At 50.3% G+C, this 13,807-nt stretch overlaps 1 protein-coding gene across 1 annotated transcript in view; it reads left to right on the forward strand.

Moving 5' to 3' along the window:
* Positions 1-358: 358 nt before the first annotated feature.
* Wdr62 (WD repeat domain 62) overlaps positions 359-13,807 on the forward strand; it is a 30,408-nt gene continuing 16,959 nt past the window's right edge. The window contains exons 1-11 of the mRNA XM_048329721.1: positions 359-572; positions 5,021-5,112; positions 5,620-5,682; positions 5,958-6,015; positions 6,555-6,725; positions 7,481-7,618; positions 7,962-8,144; positions 8,720-8,880; positions 10,939-11,128; positions 11,777-11,917; positions 13,299-13,477. Coding sequence (XP_048185678.1) covers positions 396-572; positions 5,021-5,112; positions 5,620-5,682; positions 5,958-6,015; positions 6,555-6,725; positions 7,481-7,618; positions 7,962-8,144; positions 8,720-8,880; positions 10,939-11,128; positions 11,777-11,917; positions 13,299-13,477 — 1,553 coding nt within the window. The 5' untranslated portion in view covers positions 359-395. The remainder of the gene's footprint in view (positions 573-5,020; positions 5,113-5,619; positions 5,683-5,957; positions 6,016-6,554; positions 6,726-7,480; positions 7,619-7,961; positions 8,145-8,719; positions 8,881-10,938; positions 11,129-11,776; positions 11,918-13,298; positions 13,478-13,807) is intronic.

Below are 13,807 nucleotides of genomic sequence, written 5' to 3' on the forward strand. Positions count from 1 at the left end.
ACAGTGCCCTCCGGACTCCGCCTTACGCCTACATCCGGGCGAGTGACACAGCGTCGATTGTCGCTCAGCGGCAGCATAAGGCGAGGTGGGGGCTCGTAAAAGTTTCGTGGAAGCGAAAGCTTACGTCTCAGTGAATGAGGAAGACTGGGCGAGGAACTCCACGACACTTTGGTCTAGTATTGAGTGGCCCCGCCCTCTGACACTTAGCCCCGCCTCCCAGACCCCCCCATTGGCCACAAGCGCACCCGGCAGCCCCGCGATTGGCCAGACTAGTGTTCCGCCACATCCAATCGGCAGAGGTACCGGCTTTCCCGCGGCCATTCGCTTATTCGAGTGAGTCGTGGTGGCTGCGGCGGTTAAGGCGTGTTAACGGTCGCTGGGTCTCCGGCTGCAGGATGGCAGCCTCAGGGTCCGGAGCCTACACGCGGAACGATGCGGTCGAAAAGCTGCCATCTGTCATGGCGGGAGTTCCGGCGCGGAGAACTCAATCCTCCCCACCTCCCGCCCCACCGCTCTGCCTCCGGCGGCGAACGCGACTCGCGACGGCGCCCGAGGACACAGTGCAGAACCGGGTGAGGAGATGCTCGCCCGGCCTACCCGGTTCGGACCGGCCTCCCAGCGTCGCCCCGGCCCGCCCTCGGGGCTTTGGCCACGCCCACCCGGCCTCGGGCCCTTCGGGTTGCTCCGTAGCCCCGCCCCTTTGACCACGGCCCCTCCCACCTTCCCGCCTCCCCGTTCCCCTCCGGGCTTGTCCTTGGTTCCCGGTTCCTTCGTAAGCGTTGGAGCGTTCCCGGAGTTCTACCCTTCCGGAAGCGCTTTGCTTTTGCAAATCTCTGCCCAGTCCCACCTTTAGGCATTTCCCCAGTCCTTCCAGTTTTGTTTTTCTTTTCGTTTTTTTTTTTTTTGCCAGTCCTGGGCCTTCGACTCAGGGCCTGAGCACTGTCCCTGGCTTCTTTTTGCTCAAGGCTAGCACTCTACCACTTGAGCCACAGCGCCACTTCTGGCCATTTTCTATATATGTGGTGCTGAGGAATTGAACCCAGGGCTTCATGTATATGAGGCAAGCACTCTTGCCACTAGGCCATATCCCCAGCCCCACTTGTTTTTCTTTTTTTTTTTGGCCAGTCCTGGGGCTTGGACTCAGGGCCTGAGCACTGTCCCTGGCTTCTTCTTGCTCAAGGCTAGCACTCTGCCACTTGAGCCACAGCGCCACTTCTGGCCATTTTCTGTATATGTGGTGCTGGGGAATCGAACCCAGGGCCTCATGTATACGAGGCAAGCACTCTTGCCACTAGGTCATATCCCCAGCCCCTTTTCTTTTCTTTTTTGTCAGTCCTGGGGCTTGAACTCAGAGCCTGGGCGCTGTCCTGGAGCTCCACTATTTTGAGACACAGCTCCATTTCCGGCTTTCTAGCGGTTCATTGGAGATGAGAGTCGCCGGGACTTTGGTGCCAGGGCTGGCTTTGAATCGCCATCCTCCTCTCTCAGCGTCCTGAGGAGCTAAGATGACAGGCGTGAGACACAGCCCCCGACCCTAGTCTGTTTTAAACAATAGGTAGAGCTGTACCCTGGGTGTTGAAGAGAGATGAAATTGTAACTGTACTCTTTTTGGTTCAGAGTCCAGATAAAGGATGGGTACTTAGTAGCTGCTGATTGATGGGTTATGTTCCTATTTGGTGGGTTTCTGTGGCCTCTGGTTCCATTGCTCATTCCTGGCTACAGAACTCCCAGCAAGTGGGTCTTGTTCGTCTTCCTGGTTTTGTACCTTCCACGTCCCACTGCTCACCAAGATTCATTGATACTGGCCTGCTTTCTGTTTTCCTGAAATTCCGAGTGCTTTCTTTTACCTCCTAGACTTGGTTTGGTGAGTTCTCTGCCTGGGCATTTTGTTCCGGCGACCTGGCTTCAAGTCTTAGCTAGAATATTCCTACTCAGAGGATTTCTGTTTTGGTACCTGTACTGGGCTTAAACTCAAGGCTAGCATTCTGTCTCTGGAGCCACAGCTCCACGGCTGGCTTTTTGGTGGTTAATTGGAGCTGAGTCTTAACGACTTGCCTGTTTCATTGCCATTGTTATATCCTGGACAATGTCATTTGTTTCTTTTTCTTGCTTAACAGCACAGAGACATAATCTAAAATTGATTCAGTTGTATTTATGTTTGGTAATGCAAATTACCAAACATAATGGTAATGCATAAAACAGCCTGAGTACCATTGCTAGAATCTTGCACTCAGGGATAGATAACCTTTCTGGGCCTCTGTTTCTTTTAAAAAGTGGTGGTGAGGAGGAGGAGGAGGAGAAGATAGTGATTGCACCATAGGGTTATTGTGAATATTGAATAATGAATACTTTTGAAAATGTAGGGCTGGGGATATGGCCTAGTGGCAAGAGCGCTTGCCTTGTGTACTTGAAGCCCTGGGTTCGATTCCCCAGCACCACATATACAGAAAATGGCCAGAAGTGGCGCTGTGACTCAAGTGGCAGAGTGCTAGCCTTGAGCAAAGAGAAGCCAGGGACAGTGCTCAGGCCCTGAGTCCAAGGCCCAGGACTGGCAAGAAAAAGAAAAAAAAAAAAAAGAAAATGTACCATAAATAGGTATTGTATGTTTATGTAGTATGTGTGTTCCATGAATACTAACTTCTCTATTGTTTGCCTTTCAGTTGTGAGGTTAAAAGCTTGCTTGAGGGCTGGGAATATAGCCTAGTGGCAAGAGTGCCTGCCTCGGATACACGAGGCCCTAGGGTTCGATTCCCCAGCACCACATATACAGAAAACGGCCAGAAGCGGCGCTGTGGCTCAAGTGGCAGAGTGCTAGCCTTGAGCGGGAAGAAGCCAGGGAAAGTGCTCAGGCCCTGAGTCCAAGGCCCAGGACTGGCCAAAAAAAAAAAAAAAAGCTTGCTTGAGAATTGTTTACTACAGCAATTAGAAATTCATCTATTTAAAATGTGAAACTACCAGTTTGGGTTTTTTTTGGCCAGTTCTGGAGCTTGAACTCAGGACCTGAGCACTGTCCCTGGCTTCTTTTTGCTCAAGGCTAGCAGCTAGCACTCTGCCACTTGAGCCACAGCACCACTTCTGGCCTTTTCTATATATGTGGTGCTGAGGAATCAAACCCAGGGCTTCATGTATACCAGGCAAGCACTCTTGCCTGTAGGCCATATTCCCAGCCCCCCAAACTACCAGTTTTGTTTATCCGTACTTCATATAAATTGTTTTAATCTACCATGATGGGTGTGGCATATTTTCCTGTGAGAAGTTTTAACTTTTTTATTTTGGTGCTGGTACTGGGGCTTAAACTTGGGGCCTGGGTGTTGTCCCTGAGGCTAGTTAGTGCTCTACCACTTGAGCCACATCTCCACCTCCAGTGTTTTGTGATTAATTGGAGATAAGAATCTCTTGGGCTTTTCCTGCCAGGGCTGGCTTCAAACTGCAATCCTCAGATCTTATCCTTTTGAGTAGCTAGGATTGCAAGTGTGAGCCACAAGCACCCAGTGAGGTTTTAACTTTTTAAATGTGTCTATCATCTTGTTTCTTGTTGAAAGCTCTGGACGTGAATTTGATGGGGGAGCAGTGTCTGCCCTTGCTCACTGCTCTGTCTCCCCTACAGGGCTTTTGCATCCTGACTACCTGGGTTTGAAGTAGGGTGGGGGTTCGCTACAATGAAACGGGGTCCCCCCTCCAAGGGAGGGGATTCCTGGCTCCCCCAAGAGTCCACCACACAGTCTCCAGCTACAAGATGACAAAAAGACAGATTTATTGGGGAAGTAAAAAGTGAACAAAAAGTGAACCGACCGGCCTTGGTCGCAGCCCAGACTCGGGAGCCGAAACTGCCGACCACGTGTGCAGAGTCAAGGCCCAGACTCAGGAGTTGGGACCGCCCGCACGTGTGCAGTCCAGACTCAGGAGCTGGAACCGCCTGCCCGTTTGGCCTTCCAGTCTGGTTATAAGGCAAACATCACAGACAAACTTGCCACATGCAGGTGACCAATGAAGATACAACACTTACAGAGCATGCTAGGCCCACGCAGGTGGCCAATAGAGTTACAGTCTGTCTCATAGTATCTGTTTGAACCAACCTATCATTCTAGTTAGAATTGACTCGTGGATTTGGCGGGGTTCACATGATGCAGGTGGATATGCCTACTCATAGCAGGTTCCCTTGAAGCTCCCAGGCCTCAGGTAGTCAATCTACATAACTTATCATAATAAAGGGGAGCTTCCCTGAATCGGGTGGGGGAGGGCTTAGTGGAGATGGAGTTGGCTTCTGCTCTAATCTGAGCTGGAGTCAACCTGAAGTCCCTCCACAGTTAATGATGGCACTGGCCAGATCTGACCTCCCTATTACAGGTTTATATCCAGCTTTGCTGCTCCCCAGGTGCAGGTCTCAGTGCCATGGGATGATTATAGTGCTTTCTGCCCAGGGATGTGGTGAGGATTTGAGTCTTGGAATCCAGTGATTTGAAGGGCATCTTTCTTACTTTGACATCCCATTCCTCTGCACTCTCAACGCTATTTTTTTTTTTTTTGCCAGTTCTGGGGCTTGAGCTCAGGGTCTGAGCACTGTCCCTGAGCTTCTTTTTGCTCAGGGCTAGCACTCTGCCACTTGAGCCACCGTGCCACTTCTGGCTTTCTCTGTACATACGTGGTACTGAGGAATTGAGCCCAGGGCTTCATGTATACGAGACTAGCATTCTACCATTAGGCCATATTCCCAGCCCCTGACTTAGTCTTCTATATGGCCTCTATCTGCATCGAGCCTTTTCTATGTTCTCTTCCTCCATAAGCAACAGCATATGAGTTCCAGGAGGATGGGATTTTTGCCTGTCTGTCCCGCTGCTCTGCTCTTCAGCTAGCACTGTGTCTTTCTCAGAGGAAAGCTGGCAAAGGAAGAGATGTTAGCTGCTGGTTTGTAGCATGATTGCAGAGGTCAATGACTGAGTGTTAAGTGCACAAAAGTGGCACAGGTAACCAAGGTGACCTGCTGGGGCTGGAAATTCTGACTTGGGCCTTTTCTTTGCAGGTGTCACTTGAGAAGGTGCTTGGGATCACAGCCCAGAATAGCAGTGGTCTAACCTGTGACCCCGGCACAGGCCACGTGGCCTACCTGGCAGGGTAAGCACATGGGCCTTGACACCTAAGCAGCATGGGAAAATTTTGAGCCTGCAGTCATTGGTGAGCGGCTATGGGCCTCAGCTGACCCATCTGTAGAAGGCAGATAGTGCTACTCCCTCTGGGGGCTGAGCAGAGGATTCCAGGGTCCATCTGGGTCTAGAATGTGTCCTTGCATGTAGTGGGAGGTGGCAGGTGATTCTAGGAAACTCAGGTGATTAAAGCTCACTCAAACTGGGCACCAGTGGTTCACATCTGAAATCCCCTCCACTTCCAGCTTTGTGTGTGTGTGTGTGTGTATTTAATTGGAGATGAGTTTCAAGAACTTGCTGTCTTTGAACTTTGAACCATAATCCTTAGATATTCAGATCTCAGCCTCCTGTGTAGCTAGGAGGATAGGCATGAGCCAGTAGCGCCTGGCTGATATGCTTTTTTTGACACAGAATAATGACCCCAGCCCTCTCACTCCTTCTGACTTGAGGCACATTTTCCTTTCTCCTTTCTCTTCAGCTGTGTGGTTGTGATTTTGAACCCCATGGAGAACAAGCAGCAGCACATCTTTAATACTGCCAGGTAGGCTGGGTCTTAAGGAGTCCACTTGTGCAAAGGGAAAAGCAGGGTCCTTGTGCTGTGTCCACCACGTGGATTTGGTGTTTAGAAGGAAGAAGGCTTTGCTGTGTCTGGCATGCAAGCTGAGCTGGGCTGGTGGGGAGCTGCTGGGACTTGCTTCCTCTGGTCTCTTCCCAGGCTTGGGAGCCAGAGTGGGCAGAGTGCCGAGAATACAGCCACCCTCAGTGGAATGACTTCTTTTGTGTGTGTGTGTGTGTGTGGTTTTTTTTTGTCCCCAGAAAGTCTCTGAGTGCCTTGGCTTTTTCACCTGATGGGAAGTACATAGTGACCGGAGAGGTGAGTTGTGGTCACCACTAAGCTGCTGGGGAGAGGCCTGGGCCCTTCTCTCTGCTCCCATCATTTCCAGGAGTCCCTAGAATGGCTTCCACCTGTATCAGAGAAGCCCTGGGGCTGGCCAGATGCTGGGGTTCACTCCTGTCATCCTAGCCATCAGAGAAGCCCTGGGGCTGGCCAGATGCTGGGGTTCACGCCTGTCATCCTAGCCACTCAGGAGGCTTTGATCTGAGGATCGCAGTTCCAAGCCAGCTCAGCCAAGAAAGTCCATGAGACATTTTATCCCTATTAACCATCAAAAAGCCAGGAGTAAAGCTGTGGCTCAAGTGATAGAGCACCAGCTTTGAGCACAAAAGCTCAGTGACAGGGCCCCAACCCTGAGTTCAAGCCCTGGTTTAAGAACAAACAGAAAACCCCTGTGGCAAGTGGAGGAGGTAGCTTTTGGGTACACCCTTTGGCAATGCCAACTTCAGTCCAGACAGCCCCTCTAGCTCTGTGCCTGGCACACGTCCCAGCAGCAGTAATGGCTCTGCCTTCTCTAGAATGGGCACAGGCCTGCCGTGCGCATCTGGGATGTGGAGGAGAAAAGTCAGGTGGCGGAGATGCTGGGCCACAAGTATGGTGTGGCCTGCGTGGCCTTCTCACCCAGCATGAAGCACATCGTGTCCATGGGCTATCAGCACGACATGGTCCTCAACGTCTGGGACTGGAAGGTGAGGCCCCAGGCAGCACTTACTGAGCCTCAGGCATTGGGGGGGGGGGAGATAAGACAAGTTTGGTTAAATATTCGCTCAGTCCACAAATGTTTATTGAGCATCTATTAGTCCTTCTGCCTTTCTGGTTTTTTTTTTTCTTATGAGTTATAAGGCTTCTGTTCCTGAGGTTCCTTCATGACTAAGATACCGCTTGGTTGTTAAGTGAAGAACAAGTCACCCTTATTGTGGGCTCCCTGATAAACTAGCATATTGCCTAGTGGGATTATCAGGACAGCTTTTTCATTGGCCAGCTGAAACCTTGGGCAACTTTTAGCCTTTCTGTGAATGTTTTCTCGCCTATAAAATGGGTACAATCATATCTGCCTCATTGAGTTGGGGAAACGTTAGCAAGTTGCCATGGCCTTGGAGAGGGTTCCATGGGTAATCTCCACTGGGGGACTCCAGGCCGGAGCTGCCCCTGTCAGCCATAAGTCCACTCCTTACTTCCAAGCTTTTCTTGTCCCCATGTGTGCACTGAAGAGCTTGGGGAAAGTTCTGGAACTTGCTCTCTCTGGAGACCTGTCCCTGTTGCCTTGTCCAGAGACAAGGAATGACAGGAGTCACACCTGGGTTTCCCCAGAGAGCCACTTAATGCAGGGCCAGGAGAAACAGTGAGCCCAGGGAGAGCTGGGCCGAGCCGGGCGGAGCGCCAGGTCACAAAGAGTCCCACAGGGTGGGTGCTGGCCTGAGTGACTCGGCACTGATTCTTCCAGAAAGATATCGTGGTGGCCTCCAACAAAGTGTCATGCAGGGTCATCGCCCTCTCTTTCTCTGAGGACAGCAGCTATTTTGTCACCGTGGGGAACCGGCATGTGAGATTCTGGTTTTTGGAAGCCTCTACTGAAGCAAAGGTGAGTTTCTGTCTGTCCCCCCGACACCTCAGCCCTGCACTAGGGGAAGTGACCGCCAGTGATCAAATGGTAACTGTTTCATCATGAGACTCGGGGGGCAGGGATGTCAGAGGTTAGCGTGGTAGCGTGGTTTCTCTGGGGCTGGGCTTTGTCAGGCCCTCCCTTGCCCCTGAGGCCAGACCTCATTCCCATCCCCCTCCCTGCCTTCCAGCCCTTCAGTCCAGAAGAGCCTTCTGCTGTGCCTTCCTTCTCCTCTAGGGGGAGTACCAGAATCCTCACACCTTAGCCTGTCAATGAGATGCTAGCTGGGACAGTATCTCACTGTGCCCTGCTCTGCTCCCAGGTGACAGGCACCGTGCCGCTGGTGGGGCGTTCGGGCATCCTGGGAGAGCTACACAACAACATCTTCTGTGGTGTAGCCTGTGGCCGAGGCCGGATGGCAGGCAATACCTTTTGCGTGTCCTACTCGGGCCTCCTCTGCCAGTTCAGTGAGAAGAGAGTACTGGAGAAGTGGATCAACCTGAAGGTGCGTCCCCAGGCCCACTAGCAGTTGGCCCACCAGCCACTTTTCCTGTGCTCGTGTCTTGGGTGTGCCCCACAGTGTCCCTGCGGAGGTTGGCACCACGTGGCTGGTTGTGACCCTGGGCAAGAACCTCATCTGGGTTAATGAGAAAGTCACCTGAGATGATTAGCTTATATTAGGGGAATTCCATTAATACATTACATTTACAATATATTCCAGCCAATCTCACCCTTTCTAAGACTCTCCATATATATGTGTATGTATGTATATATACGTGCATATACATACATACATACATATATACATACATACATATGTAATCAGTTGTGGAGCTTGAACTCAAGGCCTGAGTGCTCTCCCTGAGCGTTTTCATTCAAGGCTAGCACTCTACCACTTAGGATAGTGCCCTGAATTCAAACCTCTGGATTAGTACAAAAGGCAAAAGGGCCAAAATGAGCACCTTAGGTCTTGGGAATTCTAAGTTCTGCCTGGAAGCCAAGGCCACTCTGCTTCATCCTTCCTGGGAAGACCACACAAGGCTCCGAATCCACTGGGCCAGCCAGCCCTTATCTCCCCAGGTCTCCTTGTCCTCCTGCCTCTGTGTCAGTGAGGAGCTCATCTTCTGTGGCTGCACAGATGGGATCGTCCGAATCTTCCAAGCCCACAGCCTACACTACCTCGCCAACCTGCCTAAGCCACACTACCTTGGTGTGGATGTGGCACAGGGCCTGGAACCCAGGTATTGCCCTGCGGAGAAGGAAAACGCGGAGGGTCCCCCCCACCCCCCGCCCCGTCAGCCCACCACCATCTGCGCATGCTTCCAAATCCATCTGCCCATGGATTCTTCCTACACACAGTAGTGATTACTCTTGGACTTGTGCATTACTACAGTGCCTAGCAGAAAGGTCCCACCTTTCGGAGGCCAAGTTCAGGCTGAAAATCAAGGGGGGCTAGAGTGAGAAACACAAGAGTAAACCAAAGAACTTCAGATAGTGTTAAGTGCTGACTAGGAACTTGGAGTAGGTCTGCATGCGATGGAGTGTGCGAATGTGCTCCTTTGTGGCTAACTTTTCTCTGTGTGTGTGTGTGAATGTGTCCTCATGCATGCAGCAGTACTGGGGCTTGAATTCAGGGCCTTCCTCTTTTTTTTTTTTTTTTTTTTTTTTGCCAGTCCTGGGGCTTGAACTCAGGGCCTGGCCTCTGTCCCTGAGCTCAAGGGTAGTGCTCTACCACTTGAGCCACAGCACCACCTCTGGCTCTTTCTGTTTATATGGTACTGAGGAATGCTAGGCAAGCTCTCTACCACTAAGCCACATCCCCAGCCCCTTCCTCTCTTCTTGATCAGAGCTTTTTTGCTCACAGCTAGCACTCTACCACATGAGGCACACCTCCACTTCTAGCTTTCTACTGGTTAATTAAGAGATAAGAGTCTTAGGATTTTTCTGAATGGCTTTGAACCACAATCCTCTAATCTCAGCCTTTTAAGTAGCTAGGATTACAGCTGTGAGCCACCAGCATCCACCTGCAGCTCCTAGAGGCTACACAACTAGGCCCCATATGTTTGATCCATTGGCTGTTGTGTCTGGAGTAGAAGCAAGAGCAAAGCTGTGGTCTATTGGCCCCTGTGTTGTAGGCCTCTTTTTTTGTTGTTGTTGTTCTTTTTTTGGTGCCAGTCCTAGGCCTTAAACTCAGGGCCTATGTAGTATTCTACCACTTGAACTCTCTTTTTTTTTTTTTTTTTTTTTTTTTGCCAGTCCTGGGGCTTGGACTCAGGGCCTGAGCACTGTCCCTGGCTTCTTTTTGCTTAAAGATAGCACTCTGCCACTTGAGCCACAGCACCACTTCTGGCCATTTTCTGTATATGTGGTGCTGGGGAATTGAACCCAGGGCTTCATGTATACAAGGCAAGCACTCTTGCCACTACGCCATATCCCCAGCCCCTCTACCACTTGAACTCTACTTCCAGCTTTATTTATTTATTTTTGCCAGAACTGGGGGCTTGAACTCAGGGTCAAGGCACTGTCCCTGAGCTTCTTTTGCTCAAAGCTAGTTCTACCACTTGAGCCATAGCGCCACTTCTGGCTTTTTCTGTTTATGTGTTATGAGGAATTGAACCCAGGGCTTCGTACATGGTAGACAAACACTCTACTACTCAGCCACATTCCCAGCCTTACTTCCAGCTTGTTTGTTGACTAATTGGAGATAAGAGTCTTAAGCTTTTTTTTTTTTTTTTTTTTTTGCCAGTCCTTGGGCTTGAACTCAGAGCCTGAGCACTGTTCCTGGCTTCTTTTTGCTCAAGGCTAGCACTCTGCCAACTTGAGCCGCAGCGCCACTTCTGGCTTTTTCTATATATGTGGTGCTGAGGAATCGAACCTAGGGCTTCATGTATGGGAGGCAAGCACTCTTGCCACTAGGCCATATTCCCAGCCTGAGTCTTAAGCTTTTTTGCCCAGGCTGACTTTGAACTGTGACCCTCAGATCTCAGCCTCCTGAGTAGCTAGGATTACAGGTGTGAGCCACTGGCGTTGGACTGTTGTCTTTTATAAAATGCAGGAGGAGACTGGACCAGAGAGTGTTGGAAGCTTAGAGTGCCCTCAGACAGGTAGAAACTTCCACTTTGCAATTTCTACTAGAAGCAAAGGAGGAGATAAAGCAGAGGGAGAAGTGGAGTTGAAGAAGGAAAGATAGTAGCAAGTACCACTAAGGATGGCACTGTCAGGAAGCAGCTTCTGTGTCAGCACAAGTGGCTCTTCTCACAGTGATTGATAATGACTCATCTCCCATGTGGCCTTGTCAGCTTCCTCTTCCACAGGAAGGCAGAAGCAGTCTACCCAGATACAGTGGCACTGACCTTTGACCCCGTCCACCAGTGGCTATCCTGTGTGTATAAGGACCACAGCATCTACATCTGGGATGTTAAGGACATCAACAAAGTGAGCAAGATGTGGTCAGAGCTCTTCCACAGCTCCTATGTCTGGAACGTGGAGGTGAGCCCTTCCCTCAGACCTGAGCCACAGGTAGCACATGGGTGGTGGGAAAGTGTTTTATGTCCTCCTTTCCCCTTGTTTATTTTATTTCTTTTTTTGTGGGAATTGAACTCAGGGCCTGGGCACTGTTCCTGAGCTGCTTTTGCTCAAGGCTAGCACTCTATCACTTGAGCCACAGCACCACTTCTGGCTTTTTTCTGTGTATGTGGTACTGAGGACTCAAACCCAGGGCTTCATGTATGCTAGGCAAGCACTCTACCACAAAGCCACATTTCTAGCCCCTGTTCCTCTTTTTTTTTTTTTTTGCCAGTCCTGGGGCTTGAACTCAGGGCCTGAGCACTGTCCCTGGCTTCCTTTTTGCGCAAGGCTAGCACTCTACCACTTGAGCCACAACACCACTTCTGGATTTTTCTATATATGTGGTGCTGAGGAATAGAACCCAGGGCTTCATGTATACGAGGCACTCTACCACTAGGCCACATTCCCAGCCTCTGTTCCTCTTATTTTTAACATGGAAAGTCTTGCACCATGCCTTTTTGTCTTCAGCTTCCTTTGTCTCACAAAAATGTAGTTATGTGGCATAGCCATTCCATGGGGGTGGGGTAGGGGGTGAGGAATGACCCCTGACCTTGTTCTCCGGAACTGTAGGTATATCCTGAATTTGAAGATCAGCGAGCTTGTCTGCCATCCGGGTCATTTCTGACTTGTTCCTCCGACAACACCATCCGCTTTTGGAACATGAGCAGCAGCAGCTCCAGCTCTCAATGGCAGAGGAATATCTTCAGCAGTGTGAGTGGCTTCATTGTGACTTCCTTTGGGCCAGGACATAGAGGCTAACAGGAGTCTTTTGGAATCTGGATGTTGGTCTCCCAAGGTGGGTGGGGGGAGCAGAACCTAGAACTGGGATAGTATTCTATAGTGTTCTTCCTCAGTTTCTCTCTTTTGGTCTTCCTGGATGATGGGTTTTTTCTTCTCTGGGTCTCCAGGGTTGTGTGAATGCAGCCACTCCAGATAGCTCAGCATATGCTATAACGATGAAGTTGCTCCCCAAGTCTCCAGTGGGTACTCCCTACTAAAGAACACCCTGTGGGTCAAGTCAGGGGAGACCTTCCCCGTCCAGTCAGCCCTCCATGTGTTTTTCTGCTTGAGCCTGTGTACTGGCTGACAAGAAATAGGTTGCTGAAGAAATGTGGGTTGGGCTGGTCACTGGTGGCTCACACCTGTCATCCTCACTACTCAGGAAGCTGAGATCTGAGGATTGTGGTTAACAGCCAGCCCAGGCACCAAAGTCCATGAGACTTTTTTCTCCAATTTACCACCAGAAAACTGGACATGGTGTTGTGGCTCAAAGTGCTGGAGCGCTAACCTTGAGCAAAAGAGCTCTGAGACAGTGCTCAGGCCCAGAGTTCAAGCTTCACAACCAACAGGGAAAAAATAAAAAACAAAAACAAGAAAGAAGAAAAGAACTGTGGGTTGGTATTGCTAGGTCAGAGAGGAAGCTTTTCTGAAGAGCTGAGACCTGAGTCACACATTCATTTCTTCTGCAGACACATAACTTGCTCAGGTCTGTGCCAAGAACTCTGTTGCATGCTGAGAACATTGCTGTGCCCAAGACAGACCTTTCTTCTCCCTGTGGCTGTCTAGTAAGGAAGCAGACATGGAGCCTATAACTCCATAGAGTCTATATAATTGCAAGATGCTCTCTTTTCTTCTGCCCCTGTGACAGGCATGTTATGATTGTACACAATTCAAACAAAATTCAACATCCTTGTAAAAGTTTGATTTTCTGATTCATAAAAGGAGTCTGGAGAAAACTAGTTCAGGCAATTTTGTCTATCTCTCTATCCTGTCATTTGAGGGAGTAGCCCTCATCCTCAGGATCTAATACAGTTGTTGAAGCTCCAGTCATTGCTTTAGATGTTCCAGCAGCAAGATATTAGTAAGGCAGCAGAAGGGCTCTCACTTGTGTTATATCTCATTGCCCAGAGTTTACTCACATAACTCATCTTGCTGTCAGGTAGAGTGGAGAACAGTTATCATTCCGGGTGGTGTCGTTTCCAGGCTCAAAGCTGAAGTTGTGTTATTGATGAAGAGGGATGTCTGGCGGTGGGGCGGCCGGTGGTACTTGTGCAGGTGTTCCCACAGTGACCCTGCTGTCTCCTTCCCGCAGACTCTGCTGAAGGTAGTGTATGTGGAGAACGATATCCAGCACTTGCAGGACACCTCGCACTTCCCAGACCGGGGCAGCGAGAACGGGACGCCTGTGGACGTGAAGGCCGGTGTGCGTGTCATGCAGGTCAGCCCTGATGGCCAGCACTTGGCTTCTGGCGACCGGAGTGGAAATCTGAGGCAAGTGTGCATCTTCTAGCTCTCTGGGGTCTCGGGGCCTTAAGATGAGGGTCACTTTTTTTTTTTTTTTTTTGCCAGTCCTGGATCTTGAACTCAGGGCCTAAGAACCGCCCCTGAGCTTTTGTCCTCAAGGCTAACACTCCATCACTTGAGCCATATCTCCACTTCTGACTTTTTGTAGTTCATTGGAAATAAGAGTCTCATGGACTTTCCTGCCTGGGCTGGCTTTGAACTGTGATCCTCAGATCTCATCCTTCTGAGTAGTCAGGATGACAGGCGCGAGCCATGGGCACCCAGCCTATTCCGGCCTTTTCTAGAGGGCTACCTGGG

This window comes from Perognathus longimembris, chromosome 20 (assembly GCF_023159225.1).
Source record: "Perognathus longimembris pacificus isolate PPM17 chromosome 20, ASM2315922v1, whole genome shotgun sequence".
Classification (NCBI taxonomy): domain Eukaryota; kingdom Metazoa; phylum Chordata; class Mammalia; order Rodentia; family Heteromyidae; genus Perognathus; species Perognathus longimembris.